The sequence below is a fragment of the Silene latifolia genome, chromosome 9 (assembly GCF_048544455.1).
Source record: "Silene latifolia isolate original U9 population chromosome 9, ASM4854445v1, whole genome shotgun sequence".
Taxonomy (NCBI): domain Eukaryota; kingdom Viridiplantae; phylum Streptophyta; class Magnoliopsida; order Caryophyllales; family Caryophyllaceae; genus Silene; species Silene latifolia.
Window position 1 is genome coordinate 9,955,184 of NC_133534.1, and position 19,651 is coordinate 9,974,834.

General features: G+C 38.8%; 3 protein-coding genes across 3 annotated transcripts; 1 reads left to right on the forward strand and 2 right to left on the reverse strand.

Moving 5' to 3' along the window:
* The first annotated feature begins 5,985 nt into the window (after positions 1-5,985).
* On the forward strand, positions 5,986-9,495 carry LOC141599057 (putative sodium/metabolite cotransporter BASS2, chloroplastic). Its single transcript, XM_074418943.1, has 7 exons — positions 5,986-6,452; positions 7,166-7,306; positions 7,552-7,707; positions 7,957-8,078; positions 8,163-8,324; positions 8,763-8,823; positions 9,101-9,495. Exons 1-7 carry the CDS (start codon positions 6,036-6,038, stop codon positions 9,266-9,268), a joined length of 1,227 nt encoding a protein of 408 aa, XP_074275044.1. The 5' UTR covers positions 5,986-6,035; the 3' UTR covers positions 9,269-9,495.
* A 476-nt stretch (positions 9,496-9,971) lies between these two features.
* LOC141599058 (uncharacterized) lies at positions 9,972-14,486 on the reverse strand. Its single transcript, XM_074418944.1, has 3 exons — positions 13,614-14,486; positions 10,657-12,524; positions 9,972-10,428 (listed from the first exon to the last, which is right to left on the reverse strand). Exons 1-3 carry the CDS (start codon positions 13,953-13,955, stop codon positions 10,251-10,253), a joined length of 2,388 nt encoding a protein of 795 aa, XP_074275045.1. The 5' UTR covers positions 13,956-14,486; the 3' UTR covers positions 9,972-10,250.
* Positions 14,487-16,956: 2,470 nt separating this feature from the next.
* On the reverse strand, positions 16,957-18,908 carry LOC141599059 (glucan endo-1,3-beta-glucosidase 11-like). The gene is made up of 3 exons (XM_074418945.1): positions 18,674-18,908; positions 17,439-18,568; positions 16,957-17,301 (listed from the first exon to the last, which is right to left on the reverse strand). The coding sequence occupies exons 1-3, from the start codon at positions 18,759-18,761 to the stop codon at positions 17,233-17,235; spliced, it is 1,287 nt and encodes a 428-aa protein (XP_074275046.1). The 5' UTR covers positions 18,762-18,908; the 3' UTR covers positions 16,957-17,232.
* Positions 18,909-19,651: the final 743 nt, after the last annotated feature.

Sequence of the window (19,651 nt, forward strand, 5' to 3'; positions counted from 1 at the left end):
GGAGGGTCACATCGCATACAGGTGATGAAATGATGTAGCAATCTGGCACATAAAGGCTTGGAACTTCCTTACAATCGACGAGCGAGTTCATTACATGGTAACTTCAAAGGGAACCCGAGATGACCCATCCAGGAGTGACTCGTACTCTCTCTTGGAGTCGACGAGTCAGGTCCATTGCGAGTTGCATCCCTGCGAAAAAAAAAAAAAAAAAAAAAAAAAAAAAAAAAGGAAAAATACAAGTAAGCATAGAGAATATGAGGAAGTCTTTTACAAGTAGGGCGGACATCAAATCAAGAATTGTATTCATCCGGCAGGTCTCCTAGGGAGAGGGTAAGTTGGAGGTGTGATGAAATAATAGTCTGATCTTCATAAAGAGGTTCATTGCATCAGTCTTCAAAACTGTGTCGCGATGACCCGAATGGGTTCACCCTAACACAACCTGTCGCGATGACCCAAAAATGGGTTCACCCTAACAGGCAATAAGTCTTCAAAACTGTGTCGCGATGACCCGAATGGGTTCACCCTGACACAACTTGTCGCGATGACCCAAATATGAGTTCACCCTGACAAGCAATAAGTCTTCACGTCGCGATGACCCAATACGGGTTCACCCTGACAAATAATAAATCTTCACTGATGAACAAATACGGTGGCCTTCCATGAAGTACGGACAATTTGAAGATGGCCGAAAAGACGGGAACATAAGCCCTGCAAAAAAAAAAAAAAAAAAAAAAAAAACGCAGCATACACAATTGGAAAAGGCATGTAATCTTGTGTGTCCCATCAAGAAGTAAACATCCCATAATATATTATGTGTGATACAAAGAGGAGATGGGCAATGAATTTGGAAAGATGTATATTACCTTAAAAGAAACCAAGATTTTGGGGTCAAATACGGATAAAGCCAAGCTGCATTCAAGCATACAAAAAAAAAAAAAAAAAAAAAAAAAAAAGATTAGAGTGCATACAAAAAGAAAGGAAAGAAAAAGATAACAGAGGCCCAAAAATGGAAAGGACAAACAAAAGCATAGGGTGCCATATTCACAAGTGCCCAGATTTGGAGCATAAAAGGAAGAACTTCAGAGCTGGAATTCAATGACTTTGTACTGATTAGAGTGCTGTTCATTTATAAGAAAAAGGGTACCAGTCCAGCAATACACCAAAAAAAAAAAAGGGTGATTGTTTCAGACGGTCTTTGCTGAGGTCGTTGGGAGATCAAACGATAACGAAAATCCGAGCTATTCGATGTTTCGGAATTGTGGGACTGCAAATTTTGTGAATATGGGAAGCTTTAGGATCAAAGATCATTCTCCATGATGTAAAATTGGTCGACAACAGGGGCTGTCCACGCACTCTGTTTTTTCATGAAAACAGGGGACGAAGTGTGAATCGCTCTTCTTCAAACTCGAACTTTACGGGTCAGTTATCTAAAGCAAGGTGTGTGTTTAATTGATCATTATGGTGATCTTCATCCCGTCAAAAAGTAACGTACAAGAATTCAACCACACAAAGTAGAACCAATTGAAAGGGGTAAGAGGAATTCAATATCAAGCCAAGACCAAACTACGACGTTGTTATATACACAAGGCGATCAACGGAAAGTCTAGGTACCGATCGATGCCGAGGTCAAGGCCGAAATCAATACTATGGTCGATCGGAACGTTCGACAAGGCATGAGTCCAGCCTCTCAAACATGGTAGAATTATGTCCGTGAATGACTAAGTTACAAATAAGCAAAATTCAAGTTTTCAATATTAATTCGAAGTGACAAGAACATGTTGCCGAATCGAAATATGAGAAGGATATACCTCAGTAATTCTACTTCGGATCGTCACAAAAGTCGAAAACTCAGAAGAAATAGCTACCTGCTTTAAGGAATCCGATTGAAAGTATCGTCAGTATGTTGCCAAATTAATTATGCACATACAAGAGGGTTAACTGAAGATACATGTTGCAAATAAAAAAAAAATAAAAAATAAAAGGTTACCTGTAAACAGCCTATGATGCAAGTAGAAAATATGGGTGAATTGTTTTTGGTTAACGCGCGGAATTATATATATAAGCATGGGTAATCTTGAACCCTACTTCTAAGAAAGACTTGGTGCCGAAGGAAAGTAGTGAGCAACAGAAATAAGGAAACTCACCTGACCGAATTGGTTTCCTAATAGACTAACACGGATAACATACACTTAATTGGTTTTCCAAAAGAAAGTGGGCCTATCACTGGACGAGTCAAGTTGAGACACGGGGTGTTATTAAAACATCGAGTTTCTTTTAGTTTCAATTAAGGATACTTTTGGACTTTCAAGTCAAACAAAAAATGCGTTATCCGCCAAGTCTAAAAAAAAATGACAGGGTGACGTCAAAAAAAAAAAATTCCGCAAGTTACTATCCTTACGACAAGTTCGGGTACGCTACTTGACTTCCAAGTCAAAGGAAAAAAAAAAGTCGCTCGCCAAATCAAATAATGATAGGGTGACATTACAAGAAAAATGGATTGTCTCAACGACAAGTTGAGGTGCCCTTGACTTCCAAGTCAATTTCACCCGCCAAGTTAGATAATGACAGGGTGACGGAAAAAAATGGATCATTTTTGTGACAAGTTAGGGTGCCATCATCGACTCCTAAGTCCAAGCAAAATGAATCGAGACCCCGCCACGTGAAGACACCAGGAGGTGCACGTGACAAGGTCCCGAGGGGGCAATTTGTAGGCACGGAAAATTTATTAAGTGCCGAATAAATAAAATAAATAAATTATTTTTGAGTTAATACCAAATTTTAACTTAATTTAATTAATTTGTCCCGATTAAATGAAATGTGGGTCGATTCGGATTACAAAAGGAGTTATTCGGATTACTAAACCCAGAAAGAATCAAACTTGGGCCAAGGTTGCTAATAAACCCACAAATGGGCCTGTGACCACCAAAGTCCAACAAGGAGATTTGAAACTCTATAAATAGAGCTCTCCTCATTCATTCAAATGGTTGGAAATTCATAATTGCAAAGGAGCTAGAGAGAACAAGGTACAAATTCCTACAAATCCTCTCTGTCAAAATCATTGCAAGCAGTCAACAAGCACATCAAATCAACAAGCACATCAAATCGTGCCACCTGCGTTGAAGATTCAATCACAAGTTCAAACCTTCAAGAGAGATTCAAGTCATCGCGACCCTCTCAAGAAATCAAATTTACATCGCGCGTAGAGCAATTAAATTTGTCTACACGCGCACCCCTCACGTGTACCCCGTACACGTACCCCTTACGGCATATTAGAATCAGAGGATACATTAGAGATTGTACACGTACTTTTGATATTTATTAATAAAAATATAATTGTTTCCTTGTTTTGTATTTCAGTTATCGCAATACAAAATTTGCTGTTACAAAGTGCAAGTACATGGATGATGATTTTATATACATAAGGAGGCATAAGTGCACAAAACACTTGAGCTCTGCATCAATACAAACGAAACCGTCTGTTATGTATTGCGAGTGAGTATTCTAAATATAATATAGCCGATAAACAATTGCAAACAAGAATATCCAAGGATGACTAACAACTCGGAAATCGATTCAGATTACTAACATTCCAGTGCCACATAATGATATTCCAGATACCCTTATTTGGGGATTGTCCGTAGATGGAAATTTCTCTACCAAAACAGCAACTTGGTTAGCGCAAGGTTTGTTCGATCAAGCTCTTGTCAAATGTGAATTTCAGTGGATTTGGAAATTGAATATTCCTCCAAAATTAAAATTTTTTCTTTGGAAAGCATGTGTTGACGGCCTTCCAACGAAAAGTAGACTTCTCAAGAGTCATATTGATGTCCCACCTCATTGTGTTCTGTGCAACAATCCTATTGAAAACAAAGATCATTTCTTTTACGAATATCCCTTGATTGGGTCTGTCATCCAAGACCTGAACATTATTAGTTTCAACGAGTTTTTATCAAATTATGATACTATTACAAGTCAAAGTTTTCTAACGAAACTTAATTATCTCAAGGATTTAATTCCAAAAGATGACTTTATAAAGATTATTTTTATTTGGTGGAATGGATGGTTCCATAGAAATGATATTATCTTTAATAATGTCAATTTAAGTATCAGTAAACTTATTACTTTATGTAATAATAGCATTAAGACATGGAATGTGACTAGATTTAAGGATCTCAACAATCCCGAGGTAGAAGAGTCAGCTAGAAACAATTCTAGTAAGGAAGAGATTTGGTGGGAAAAACCTACAAACGGTTTCCTAAAGCTAAATTTTGACGGATCGAGAATAGAAGGTAATAAAGCTGCTTTAGGATATTCTATAAGAGATCACAATGGTAAAGTCGTTTTGTTGGGAGCAAAAAAGTGCGGATCCAATAGTATCCTTGTTGCGGAAGCACTTGCTTTAAAAGAAGGTATTTTAGCAGCTAAATACTTAGGAATCTCAAAGTTAATTGTGGAGGGTGATAACTTATGTGTTATTAACTCGATTCGAGGTACTTGGCAAATTCCGTGGGAAATTTCTAGTATTATCAAGGATGTGAAATTAGACCTTCATTTTTTCGAGAAAGTGATATTTAAACATTGCTTTCGTGAAGCCAACAAGGTTGCTGACTTCATGGCTTCAATTGGACATTCATGTCCAACTCTTTCGAGGTGGTTTGATAGCCGGTGGCTTCAACTTACCTCCCTCATTCGAAAGGATGAGATAGGTTGGTCCTACCCTAGAGGATCAACCTAGTTTTCTTACCTAATCAAAAAAAAAAAAAAAAAAAAAAAAAAAAAAACTCGGAAATCGATTTGATGGTGGTCTTGTGAAGATTCGAAATAGCAACCTTTGTAGCCAACTAGTTAAACACAAATACAAAAGTTTGTGACGAGTCAAATATCACCCAATGGATAGATAAGACAAAAATCAGAATACCTAAGAGCGAGCATCCGCAAAGGTAAGGCTCCCCATATTTTCTCTTTCCTTTTCTTATTCGTCCACCTCATTTTCCACTAACTTTTCCATTTACCCTCCCCATTTCATAATTACATCTATGCAACAATGAGGTTCCCCAATTCACACACAAAAATTTGGGAACCTCTCCAAAAGTAACACAAATTGCCTTACTTTTCTTTTGGGGACCTTCCCTAATAACAGTGGAGCCCCAAATGTTGGGGAGGTTGGTGCAACAATGAGGAGCCCCATATGAGGAAAGAGAGTGTATATGGGGAACTTGATTTCCACCTTTGCGGATGCTCTAAGGAGTCACAAATGACTTATCTTTATCTATTTATGTGAGTTTTATTTGAGCTCTGACAAGCTTGTAACGGATATTATTCGTCACAAACAGAAATTTGTGAGCACCAAAAAGACCGAATTGGATCTGAAGATTGGAAAATTGGCGTAGGGTCCATAAACAAACCTTACCTGTTTTCAAATATCACGAGTCTTAGCCTCAATTCCCAACCCGAATAACAGAAATAACCCATTCGCATCTGGAGCATATCCAACTCTTGCACTGTTGCACACTACTTATATGTTTCAGTAACACGATATTATTGATCTCAAATTCTTATTTAAGACGTGTCAAATAGTACGGATAAGACAAAAGTAAAAATAGCTAGAGAAAAATAAAAGATTTGTCTTATATACTCAAATGGAATATACTAAACCCGTTTTAAATTTTTATAATATTAAGACGGATACCTACGTCTCAAACAGTCAAACAACACCGACTGATTGTTGATATGATAGTAGACTGAACTTATTATTGACAAAGCGTCTTGCTTGTGACGGGCTAATCCCGTCACAAGCTGAAGACCTCTCACAAAAAGGGAGAGGGGGACAAGGTGGGGCATCCCCCATGTGCTTCCCCACTTGCCTCTTATGGGTATTTTGTGAGAGGAAATGGTATCCGTCTTCAGCTTGTGACGGATATCGCCGTCTTCAATGAGATTTTGTGTATTATTGACCGTAGAAATAAAGTGGGTCCAAAAAAATCCAACGTTCAAAACCAAATCCTCCACCAAATCATTACTTTTGCAATCAAACAATGTCTCTCTCATTATGCATCACCTCCACAAAACATCCCTCACATACAAATCATCATCATTATCATCATCATCACCATGGTACCCAAAAACTCACATTTTCTAAACCAAAATTGCAATTTCATTCACAATTATCAAACCCAATTAAATGTAGCAATAATAATCTTCAAAATGTTAATAATAATGAAGAAACAAATGTACCAAGATGGCATAACATGTTGTCTACAGCAGCTAGTTTGTATCCATTATATGTTACAGTTGGAGGAGTTGTTGCATGTTATAATCCTTCTGCATTTGCATGGTTTGTGAATAGAGGTCCTTTTTCATATAGTTTGTCACTTGGCTTGATTATGTTGTCCATGGGTGTCACTCTTGAGTTCAAGGATTTGGTTAATTTGTTCAAGCAACGCCCCCTCTCTGTGAGTTCTCCTATTAGACATATTCGTCGACATTGAATTTGGTCTTTAGCTTAGTTGGTAAAGTCACGAGGTCAGTATTCATGAGCCATGAACTCATATTAATTTGGCTTGTGACTCTCTTTACACCCAAAAACAAAAAACTGTCCATTTTTGTCGGTCTTTAGCTTAGCTGGTAAAGTCACGAAGGTGGTATTCATGAGCAGTGATCTGGCTTCAAATTTCGTCAGCATTAAATTTGGCTTGTGACTCTCTTTACACCCAAAAACAAAAACTATCCATTTTTGTCGGTCTTTAGCTTAGCTGGTAAAGTTACGAAGGTGGTATTCACGAGCCATGATCTGGCTTCAAATTTCGTCAGCATTAAATTTGGCTTGTGACTCTCTTTACACTTAAAAACAAAAACTATCCATTTTTGTCGGTCTTTAGCTTAGCTGGTAAAGTCACGAAGGTGGTATTCATGAGCCATGATCTGACTTCAAATTTCGTCAGCATTAAATTTGCCTAGAGGACTCTCTTTACACCCAAAAAAAAACTTCTTAAATGTAAAGGGGACTATATGTAAGAAAAATTCATTTGAGACCGTCTTAGCCTTTAAGACGATATGTTACCATGCTAGATAGTTTACTTAATGATATACTTTGATGATGACTATGTTATAAGCTTAAGACGGTCAAGTAAGACTAGCTCTATAATTTGGTTTCATTTGGTTTTAGATACTGTTTGGGTGTGTGGCACAATACACCATTATGCCATTGCTGGGAACGCTGATTGCGAAACTGATGGGGCTTTCACCAGCACTATCAGTGGGGATGGTATTGTTAGCATGTTGTCCTGGAGGTACCGCCTCCAATGTGGTAAGACTCTTACTGCAAGTGTACTTTTCCCTTCATTTACACTGATTATGTCTGGCTGTTTTTCATCTGCTTCCGTCAAAGTCGAAAATCTCAGTAGGGATAGTGTCTTATATTGGTAAGCCTTATGGGTCGCCCGGCAAAGCTTGACCCTCAAACCAAGCTGAGCCATATCTCAGTAATTTATCTAGTGTATTTATTTTGTCAAAGAATTTACTCACTGCCATCATGTTCAAATAGTGTTACAGGTGACCTTGATCGCTCGTGGAGACGTGGCTTTATCGATAGTCATGACTATGTGCACCACACTTGCTTCAGTAATCGTTACTCCTATGCTGACCAAATATTTAGCAGGAACTCTAGTCCCTGTCGATGCTGTTCAGCTTTCTATAAGCACAATGCAGGTGAACTTGAATCTACTCTCCTCGTCTTAAATCTCAAAACCTCTTTGTGTCGCTTTTTTTTGCCTCGGCATTTCAAGTAATTGGAACGAGATATATTTCCAAGGCTCTTTCGACATTATTTTTAGTTTTCAGTTTTTGCAAACACAAAGTTACTTCAATTCGCTACTGAACGAAGGATAAAAAGAAATCGAAACATCAAACAGATTCAAACCGAGAATGACACTAAACAGTCATGATATCATTTACCAGGTAGTGGTTGCTCCTATTTTGCTTGGGCTATGCTTTCAGAATACAGTCCCAGCCGCTGTCAAAGCGGTCACTCCCTTTGCTCCGCTTTTTGCTGTATTAACTTCATCCTTACTAGCTTGCAGGTTTGTTTAACTTTGTTACTTTAAACTAGTGCGCGTTCTTTTGCTTGTGTTTTCTCACGTCAGCTCGTGTTATTGTTTGGCCAGTGTATTTTCTGAAAATGTTGTTCGGCTGAGAACTTCAGGGCTGAGTCTACAATTGACGTCTAATGTAGCTCTATGTGACCACCTCCAAGCAATTTTATCCTCTGAACTTGGAGTTACGATATTATCAGTACTGCTACTGCACTTCGCCGGTTTCTTTCTCGGGTAATATTTCCCAACTTTTTACAGTATCATTCTATGATCAAGTAGTAAAACGTGTGTTTAAATTAGACCTGTCAAAATTGACCTAACCCTCCGGAAACACATTTTGAGCCCGTAAAATTCAACCGAAGTGAACATAAACCATACCATTGCTACTACCTGTTCAAAATAAAACTCTACAAAAACGAATAAAATATCTCTTTGCCATATTTAATTAATATATAGTAACTCATTAATTTGACAACAGCTAGTCTTGCTATAGACGGATATATCCGTCTATAATTAGGAATGTGGTATTGTATTTGGCCCGTTTTTAGTTATAGACGAATATGTGCCGTCTATATTGAGATTTTGTGATTTGACAAATTCTAGTTCAAAGACATTTTCGACGACTCATTTGTTTGAGTATGAATATAACTGACGTGCCGACACTTATTATAGGTATGTAGCTTCAGCTATTTGTGGCTATGGCGAAACTCAGAGACGAGCTGTATCCATTGAGGTTTGCATTCCTTTGCTTGTTATTCTAAAAACACTAATACTCGTTCAAGGCGGTTTTACACAAGTATTAGTATAAAACCACAAGTTAATTTACTTAAATTTATCCCTAATGTAACTACTTATAAAACGGTTTTACGTGAGACTCTCTCCCTGGCCTTGACTAAAACTTTAAAGCATCAAAGAAGGGAAAGAAAATCACTGGACATTATTTTAGGCTTTTAGTTATGGTGCAAGAATTCTTCTGAATTCAACCTGATTTGACAAGGCCTTGGTTACAGGTCGGAATGCAGAATTCATCGTTAGGAGTGGTGTTAGCAGCTTCTCACTTCAGTTCACCACTGGTTGCGCTACCCCCGGCTCTTTCTGCTGTCTTAATGAACATCATGGGTAGCAGCCTCGGGTTCATATGGCGCAACATTGACCCCAAGGACGAACTCAAAGAGTAAAGTTGAGTACTTAGGCTAGCTGTGTAGGTCAAGCATTGTTAATAGGTGCTATCTTTTCGGCTATTCTTGTATTATGAGCTGGGAATCTGGGATATCCTTGAAAGAGAACAAAAAAGAGGAGCCAGTCGAGTTTGATTCTTGAATAATTCACACAAGTTCTGCTTCTATTGTAATAGAAGGTTCCCTTTTTATATGGAAACGGCCCGCATAAAAAATTATGATTTTACGTATAGACAACTCCTCGATATCTTGTTCATTCGTGACAAAATATTTGTATCGTGTGTCGGTAACAAACATGCTTTTTTTGGACAGCAATGCTACTATTTAACCAATCGAGTCATAGGGTATCCTATATTTAACTTATACGAGACGGTTTCAGATGGGAACTTGTTTAGTGTTAACCCTTCACATAATCTCCTCTTGCACCTATTACATTTGGTCTCACTTGTCCAACACTGTCAAGCTAAACAGTGTAGTAGAAACGACTGTAGAAGTTATCGCCCTATAGCCTTACAGGTATCTATTTGCGAGGAATTTCGTAGTGCAACACACCTGAAGTGATCACTAAATATACTAAAGTTTAAGTGAGCTACAGTAGATATTTTAAATAATTTGCCAAACACAATTTACTCATAATTAAGTACTTAATGAACATTACTCGGGCGGAAGAAATACACACATCATAACCAGTTTACTCGCAATCTGCTTACCAAGGTCAGAAATCTAATTAAAACCAAAAACATGTGCTGCATACAGTTATGTACATTGTGTTGCACTTAAGTTAAAGCCAATTTCATCAAATATACCCAGAATTACACACGCAACGAAAATGTCAATAAACATAACTACATCTATTCTCAGGGAACTGGTAAAATTGCCCAAAAGATCACTTACGGTGTATATATTACAACGTACATGAATTTAATCACGCACGGAGTATATATTACGTAAAAAGAATAAAAATGAAAATAAAAACAAAGTTTCATGTACCAGGGTTAGGAATTGATAGGCTGTTTTCAAGCATGAAGGATAGGTCATGCATCTCTGAGATTAAATTTTCGACAACAGGCGACTTCTGATCAGATCCCTCCTTGAAGGCAGTTCCACTTTGACCACTTATGCTATTAAGGTCACCAGCTTCAATATCCTGGAGCTCCGTCCTACAGCACATAAGAACAGATTTATTAGCTTTACATCTTTCACATTTCCAGTATATCATATTAGATTAACGTATAATAACATTGAATACGAACAACCATATAACCCTCTGAAGTTTCACTATGTTGGAATGCCTTAGACGACCAACAGTCTTAGACAATCAATAACACGTAAGAATAACTTCACATTTCCAATTTATCATAAAGTATTAGATTAACGTATGCACTCACCTGATCAAATTAGGCAATTCGGTTTGAGAACTTGCTATTTCTGGAGAACCATTTTGGTCAGTTAACATTCCCAGGAATGGATCTTGGTGCATGAAGCTGTTAGATCCTACATGTGAATCCACAGTCGTGCTGAACATGTTTATTGGAGATATATTGTCCACAGCAGTGACCCTACTAGATTCGTTATCAGAGGCGCTGTTAATTACATTCCATTCACCAAATGGATCATGGATAGTGGGTTCCTGGATAACATTGGTTTGTACATTGGTGCTATGCGAATTGCTTGGTAGCCCGTTACTTGAGCTTGTAAAATCGGTCCATGCATCAACCTCTTCATTATTTACGCTAGTAGACTTGTCATTTAATCCAGGAAACAAATCACTGTCTTCATAAGTCGATTTACTTTCAGATGGTTCTATTTCAACAGCATGTGACGGTTGTTCTAACACGGATGTTGACCAACCAATATTACTCCAAGAATTGTGCGAGCTCTTGTCCTCGACCAGCAATAGGTTGTCAACATCTTTACCGTTAGTAGATTCATCTTGCCTTGACCCTGTGAGATTTAATTCTGGAAAACTACTATCTGGTTGTTTCCACGAGCTCCCGAAATCACTCCAGGAACCAAAATCATCATTGTTCTCCCTATGATTTTCAGCAGATTTAGTTTCACCATTTTGGGGGAGATCTGCGTGAGTGATCATTATGCTTGGAAAATCACTCATTGCCGCAGTTGAAGAGTCATTATTAATTGGCTTGCTATTGACAGCGCCAGTTGACAGTGTAAAATCACTCCATACATCAAGTGAGTTATCCCCAATACCAGAGCTTTTGAAACCGTTCAATAAATCGAAAGAATCGCCAACTTCTTTAGTACCCGAAAGCCCAAGTGATTCACCTTGATCGCTGGTCTTACTCAGCGAGCTTTCCACATGGACATCTAGCTGTTCCATACCTCCATGACCTAATAAAGCAAATTCATCACCAACACCATATACTGGTTTATGCATATCCAAGTTGTTTTCAAGTTGGTCGTGTCCTGGTCCCACTGATCCGGTAAAATCATTCCATGAATCATCTATGTTAAATCCTCCACCACTCTCACTTCCAGTCAAAGTGGCACTTACTTGTTCTCCTCGATTATTTTCTGCACCTGAGAACATCCCAAATTCATCCCAGTTGGTAGAATCATCACCATCCAACTTGTCATTGTGAGGTGGATCTCCCTTGTCACTTATCCTCTGTATATCGGCTGCAGGAAACCAATCAATTGAGGCATCATTTGTTTCCAAAGTCTTCTGACCGTCATTCACTGGCATGTTCCTTTCAGATTGCTTAAAATCAAAAGGTTGCTCAGACTTTGATTCAGTACCACTACTGGAAAAAGCTTCAAACACGGCAATGTTTGCCGAGTCCTCTTGTTTAAGAGGCCAATCTGTTGAGTCTATTCGAAATCCAGTATCAACTTTGACATCTGCATTTGCAGATTGAAAATCAACTGCCCAATCAGACTCGTTATTTTCACCCTCCAGGGACCGTGTCTGTGTATTTTCAAACAAACTAAGACTGCTCTGTCCTGCAAACGTAGTACCCTCTTTAATTTCAACTTTTTTGCTTGCCGCTTCCTTCTCATTCAAACTATTAGCAACACTCTCACTATTTCCTTCCCTTTGAAAAAGCTCATCAAAACTCACACCAACCAAATTCGTAGATGGTTTACCATCTTCATTTTCTACGCCCAATCTGTTTGACTCATCGGGCCACTTAAGCTGCAGGTCAAGCAAAGCAGAAAGCGGGATTTCATTTGTCGCCGAATTTCGTCCTCTACCCGAATCACTTTCTCCTTCAATTGGCCGCTCTACACTCTCCTACAAATCCCATCCATCACACAAGGTTGTTTAGTCACGTCATGATGCAAATTAACAAGATAATAAAGAACAAGATAACAGGCATTATCAGAAATACCATAAAATAAACAAAAGCTGACAGCTTCTCATAACAACCTAGCAAACCAAAAAACTTTCCAAGACAAATGTTCATTTTTATAAACTACACAATGCATAAATACATATGTAAACTCACTAATCCCAGAAAACACTAGTGGAGCGCACTTTCTCCCCGTTCATTCAAATTTACAAAATAACTGGACTTGAACAGAAGTGAATGGAGGAGTATACTACCAATACCAGAATCTCGTGATCTACTCTGAATAACCTAATAACTAATAACTAATCATGCAATAGTATATCTATAGAAGAAACTATTGGATGATTCTTATTACATCAAGTGACGTCTTTTACCCTCCCCACTAGTCAATTCTCTTTCTCATTCATTTCCCACCATTTTTCTACACAATGGAGGCCGTAATTGCGAAAACCTAATAACTACACCACAAATGTAGAATCCCACAGTACTAATTGCATTATCAACTGAATTCAAAAGACTAGTCGAACATGCAGGAATGAGGAGAGCTACCCATGTTGCTGCCTACTTTCCTCTTGGGCAATGTAAAAGAAGAACTCTTAAGTTGAATACACATTTTATTTCGCAAGTGTTAGATTTCATTCTTCGCGGTATGGACTCTATTGCATTACTAATTTGGCTTTTCATTCTTCCTCAGAGGGGTATGAACCCTATATTGCATAATTTGCATTACTAATTCGGATTTTCATTCTTCTTCACAGAGGTATTGACTCGCTTCGTCCCAATCATCTGTTTACCTTTTATCAAAATACGTCTCACAAAGAATATAAAAGGTAAACAAATGATTGTGACCTAGAAAGTATTTTTTAATTGACTTTACTGCATCACTAATACGGACTTTCGATCCACGTTTTGTCCCCGAATTTCAAATCTTAGCTCCGCCACTACGACTACACTAACAATTACTACAAATCAATCAAATCAAAATCAACAAAATATAAAAACCAGCAACAACATTACTAAATCACACTCACTGATCCATCAAGCGAAAGAGAGCGTAAAAACCACTGATATCCGAAAGCCGAAGCGAAAGAAATCGGCTTTGGAGAAGCTCCACCATGAAAATTGCTTGGAAAACGACCACAAAACACGCAAATGGTAGAATCAAGCCCTAGGAGAAGCTCGCCATTACAGCCATCACAACGCGGAGCATCTTGCGCATTTGATCCGACGGCGACGATGGCGTCTTGAAGAATCGACGGTGACGATGATGGTGGGAGTTGATCGGAGGGATTGAATGAAGAAATGCCGGATTCTTTGCGAAGTGCGATCTGGAGTTTGTTAATGAGGTCGGGTGATACCTCGTACTTCGCCATTGATGAATGTTGATTGAAGATGATTGTAATTGATTTGGGGATTTAGGGTTGATGTTGGTGGAAATGGTGGTTGTTTTAATGGTGGCTAATTTTACTTAACGGCTTATACCGGTCTGTCGAGATGTGAACAATAATGAAAGGTTTTTCTTTTCTTTGTTTTTCAAAAAAGAAAAAGAAAATATTTTGTAAGAGGTGATAATCGGGTCACTCGAGTTATCGAGTGTAATGGGTCATGCCTCAGGGAGTCAGGGTGAGATCAATGAATTGTTTGAATCGGGTCAATAACGTATTCAAGTCGTTATAATTCGTGACGGATTGAGGGATTCTCGTGAGTCGGGTGAGAAGTTCTATATGGATCATTATCGTGTTACGTTCTCAAAATATATTTTACGTAAATCATCATGATTGGAGTAATAATTTTATGATAATGTTATTCATATAATCATATGTGCATTTTTTTTTCAAAGAAAATATGTGCATATATTTTAATTCTTTGGTAAAACAATTAGAAAAAATATCAATATCAATTTGATCTTGTTCAGATTATTATTTAGTTTATGAACTATACAATCAGTTATGATAAAGTTGGTTGTGTAGAATCCGAACTTTAGGTAACAAACTGGACAATGAACATGAACGAAAGCCAAGTTTTGACGTAAAATCCGAGCTTTATGTAACAAATTGGATGTAACATCATTGAATCATTCTCATGATCTCATCCACATCCATTCTTCTTCATCATCACCAAATAAGTGCCCACAATTAGAGTTGGCAATTCAGCTAGGGGAAGGCACGACATGGCACGAGTTTTTCGAGGCAGCACGGACCCGACACGGTCGTGCTTGAGGAGGGCTCCGACGCAATATGGTGATGATGAAGAAGAATGAATGTGGACGAGTGGGCCAGGCACGGCACGACACGACACGGCCAGCTCAATATCCGTGCTTTGACCGGGCTAATTTTAGAGGAAAATACGATGGGCAGGCACGCGGGCCGGCCCAACACGGCCCATTGCCAACCCTACCCACAATGCACGCAGCCACGCACGTTTCCTGTGTCCGTAACACGATGCATGCCTTTTTTTCTTACTTTTTTTTTTTTAAATAAATTTCTCGTATTTGCATTTATTTAGTTTACGTTTTTAGTACGTAGAAGTTGGTAATCTTCTCACAGAGTACAAGTTATATTCTTCACTTTATGTGTTTCTTAGAACATAACCACGTTTTCCTTGGTCTTTGTTTAAAAGCAAACGTAAAGAAATGATCAAGCTGAGGCGTATGACAAGCTTTCCACGCATAAAAACCAATGTTGAGAATATTTCAAATTTGGACCGGGAACTAATGAACTATCGTGGGCACTGATTTGAAATACCAGTAATGCAGATCATGTCATATTAGATCAGAACAAATAACAGTCAACTCCAGCATTCTAATACTTTCTAAATCAAGATGTCCGTCACAAGGAAGACTTGTTGAGTTACTAATATGAATTGCTAAGCGTATAAGGGGAAGTCGAATACCTTAAATTCTAAGCTTAGACCGATCAAAAATAGTGCCTAGCTTTTAAATTATCTCCTTATTCAGATTTGGTCCGGCCTGATCCTAGACGAACTACTGCTACCTTTAAGCCATAAGGGTATCTGTTACTAATCCCTCAAATCGGCTCCATAAAATCAATGCACAAGGCTATCTGTTCCTAATCCCTCAAATCGGCTCCATAAAAACAAACTTGAGCACACCAACAAGCAATGAAGTAACCTCACCTGAGAAAAGCTCATAGAGATTAGTTGATGTTATTTACTGGGAAATATTAAATTGGCTAAAACCAAAGTGAGTTCTTTTTAAGAAAGCACAGGGATGTTTACAGATGACTTCAATAAAAACCGACATCAAATGACTGTGCAAGTGCTTTCAAACTGGTACATAATTTGGAACAGACTGATTTCTCAACGGACGACTACTAACCTGATGATACAGAAAAGAGCGTGAGCGTGCTTTTACTATCAAGCAACGATTTCTCAAATGACTGTGCAAGTGCTTTCAAAGTGGTACATAATTTGGAACAGACTCGAGAACATGAAGTTAATCTATTGTCCTTATGGGTGAACTAGCCTGTTCAAAATCAGAAAATAAAACGATAACTGGAGCTGCTTAAGAGTTACTGAAATCATGTGATGATGGAAACGGTCAAAATCTTTTGCCTCTAATTTTATCAAATGTATTTATCAGCATACGAATTTCCTTTTCCAGTCACGGTCAAGGGACCTCACTAAAGCGATACTGGAAAATCAATGAAACGTTGACAGGAGAGCATCCACATTCACAGTCCTTAATTAGCTTGGCTACCTCCAAGTCACTAAGACGGCCAGACCCACCCACGTAGCATCCCCACAACTGCCACTACCCACGGCACCCTAAATCATTTAATAGACGGTTCTATAGTGTCCTAACTCCCAAGAAAGAAGCCTACATCAGATTTTTGATAAGGATTCAAAAGGAACATGAACTAAAACAATGCTAAATCTTGTAAGAAAGGTGAAGTAAAAAAGCCAATCTCAATCAAAATTTAAGTCATGTATGAAGATACAGCGGAACTACTCGTTTATACAACGGAACAGTCATGTAAAATGATGGAGGATGGATGGGAAATACCTGACAACCAGCAGCTCTGAATGAAGTGAAATTATGGTGTCCGGCAAGAATCGTGCACGCGTCCTAGATGAATGCACATATATAAGGAAACCTACCAACTCAGCAGAACTACAACCCAAACCTCTGAAAACCAACTTGCATTCAATTCTTCAGGAACATGCCATGCTCGGGATCTCTCAAATGTCGATAAGGAATCTGTGCCTGATAACAACCGATAATAATACCTACGTGAAGTGTATAGCTTTCCTATATTTTAGAGCCAACTGCATGGGTAATGTACGAAAAAGCCAGACAAGCGCTGTTGTTGCATGTTGCAGACGAAGAAAGGGGAAAAATAGAAGCAACACGAATGAAGCACAAAAAGAATGAGAATAGCTCATTAATAGGAAAAAGGGGCAAAATGAAATGTAGCATACAATCAGTAACCAATAAAAGTTGTTTTCTGGATAGCGAGGATACAGTACATAAATTGATCTTCAATATTTCTATCCCCGGCCTCAAGCCTAAACCTGAACTACATAACTCGTCTGTTTCATAGCCTCAATCTCTCAATGGTAACAAGACACCCGGTATTCAATCATTCTCGAGCTGCTGCGATACTTGGAGCTTGTGAATTGGTAACTAATCTAGAGGAGCAGCAGTTTAATCAACAGCAATGCCGAAATAAGAAAGAGGCCACCAGATGGATAGCTTTCCTGTCATCAAACCCGCATCCAAATATTAAATACTGAATAATAAAAGAACACAAATGTAATTTTACCCTGCAGACTATATTAAATATCTATAGCAGAAAAAGTCGGAACATACAAAAGAAACAGAATTAGACACTAACCCTAGCAAAGGAAATGGAGAGGTAACCAGTAGACGAAGGAGAAGTAGTAGAAGTAGGAGTAGGAGCGTCAGTGTCAGGAGTAGTATCGCCATCAGAAGAAGTATTGGCGACAGCTTGAATGGCAGGAAAACCGAGGGAATAAGCTGGAGAGCCATCAGGCTTGAACAAACCATAATTTCTCTCAGAAGTAGGGCCAGGTTTCATGTTCTCGTTAAAAAGCGCAAATATGAAAATGTTAAGATCACAATAAGGCCTCATTGGACTACCTTTTCCCTGTCTCTGCTTAATGAGTTTAATTATGTTAGCATTATACTTCTTGGCATTCTCAGGGGTTGCCCCAACCTCGTCGGGGTCCCCTTTCGAGGGCCACCCAGTCTCAGACACCTGAACTGATACCCTCTTGCTGAAACTAGCCCCCATGGCAGCATACACCGCGTCCACCTGGGCCAAAAGCATGTTATCATAGCGGAGGCCTGAACCTGGGTCAACCACTCCCCCCTGCCCCTGCCCCTGCCCCTGCCCGCCCTGACCGAGAACATAATCTAACGACACCTGTCCGGGACTGGCCTTATACGCAAAATACGGATAAGCATTGATAAGAAAAGGGGATCCCGTTTTGGCATTAAAGTTAAGGATCTGGGCCAGACAGCCACCCAGATCGGGCCGAAAAGCCCCAGCAGATGGAGGATATGATGTCTGGAGGATTGCCAAGTTATGTGCAGTAGTAACCCACACTCTACTGTCCAGCTGCAACGCAACCAGAGCAGCATGAATGTTCTGCATTGCAGGAATAACACTCGAGGTGAGGGTGGAATCATTCAAGGTCAGCACCTCGTTACCGATCAAGATACAAGTGATATTAGTATCAGGCAAATGACACTCCACATTCTTTTTAACCCAATCCAAAGCCGCCTTCCCGTCTTTCATCTGCGACATGTACTCGTTCCCGAGACTCACTGTGAATTGGATCCCTGTCTTTGCAAAAGCCTTTAGCACTTTAGGGTCGGCGTCGTACAACTTCACCTTACTTGCTCCTATACCCTTTACCAGCCCCACTACCTTGTCTGGTGTTGGCAGATTGTTCGCTATTTGTCCGTAGTTTATTCCTAGTGAATCCACTCCTACACCGCCTGTTTCCGTTCAATTCAATTCAGTTCAGCTCAGTTCAATTCAGTAATACTTAAAATAACAGTAAGAGCAAGTATTGGTAGTAATGTATTTATTTATTTATTTACCTGATATAAGTAGGACTAGGATTACTAGTTTCGGTAAGGCGAATGCCGGAAGAGTATGAGCATCAATCAATCTGAATGCCAAATTCATGGCTGCCGTGATGCTAATGCCTGATTTGAGCTGCGAATCTGCTATTTTTGAGCACAGTGGTGAGCTCTGAGGGTGCTTTTACTTTTTGCTTTATTCCCTCACTCACTTTACTCCACTCCACCCGCAACTAATACCTTATTAACTTTTGTTATTTGGATTTTCTGCCATGTGCTAATAACATAAATTCTTGTCTAAGACGGATCATATTCGTCTTTTCAAAAAGACGGGATTTTGTGACCAATTTTATTGTCAAATGTAATCAAAATGGTTCAGTTAGTTTTACAGCTTTATTTTCCAAAATTGGTTACATTTGGCTGTAAAATGATCTTAAAATCTTGTCTTTTTTAAAAAAAAAAAAATATGACCCGTCTTAAAGGAGAACTATACTAAGAGATGTGTATCTTCAAACTAACTGCCCGTGAGATTAGATTAATACTCCGTAGTAGCTAGACCTGACAAATGACTCATTCGAGCGGATTTGGCACTGATTACTTCGTATCGGGTCATTTTACTATTTTAGGTCGAGTTATTTGGGTAATTTTGGGTCATGATTTTGCCTTAATTAAGTCATTTTGGGTCACTCAAGTCGGGTCATTTTGGGTAGGGTCTATCGGGTCACTTTCGTGTCATATATTTCAGGTCATTTCCAGGTCTCGGGTCTGGTCATTCGGATTAGGTCAATTTTGTCAGATCTAGACTAATAGAGGTGATAATAATATTTTTTTTTTTTTTTGATTAGGTAAGAAAACTAGGTTGATCCTCTAGGGTAGGATCAACCTACTCATTCTTTCGAATAAGGGAGATAAGTTGAACCCAGCGGCTATCAAGTCAGCAACCTTCTTGACAAGGTGATAATAATAATTGACCCACTCAAAAATGTGACACCAACA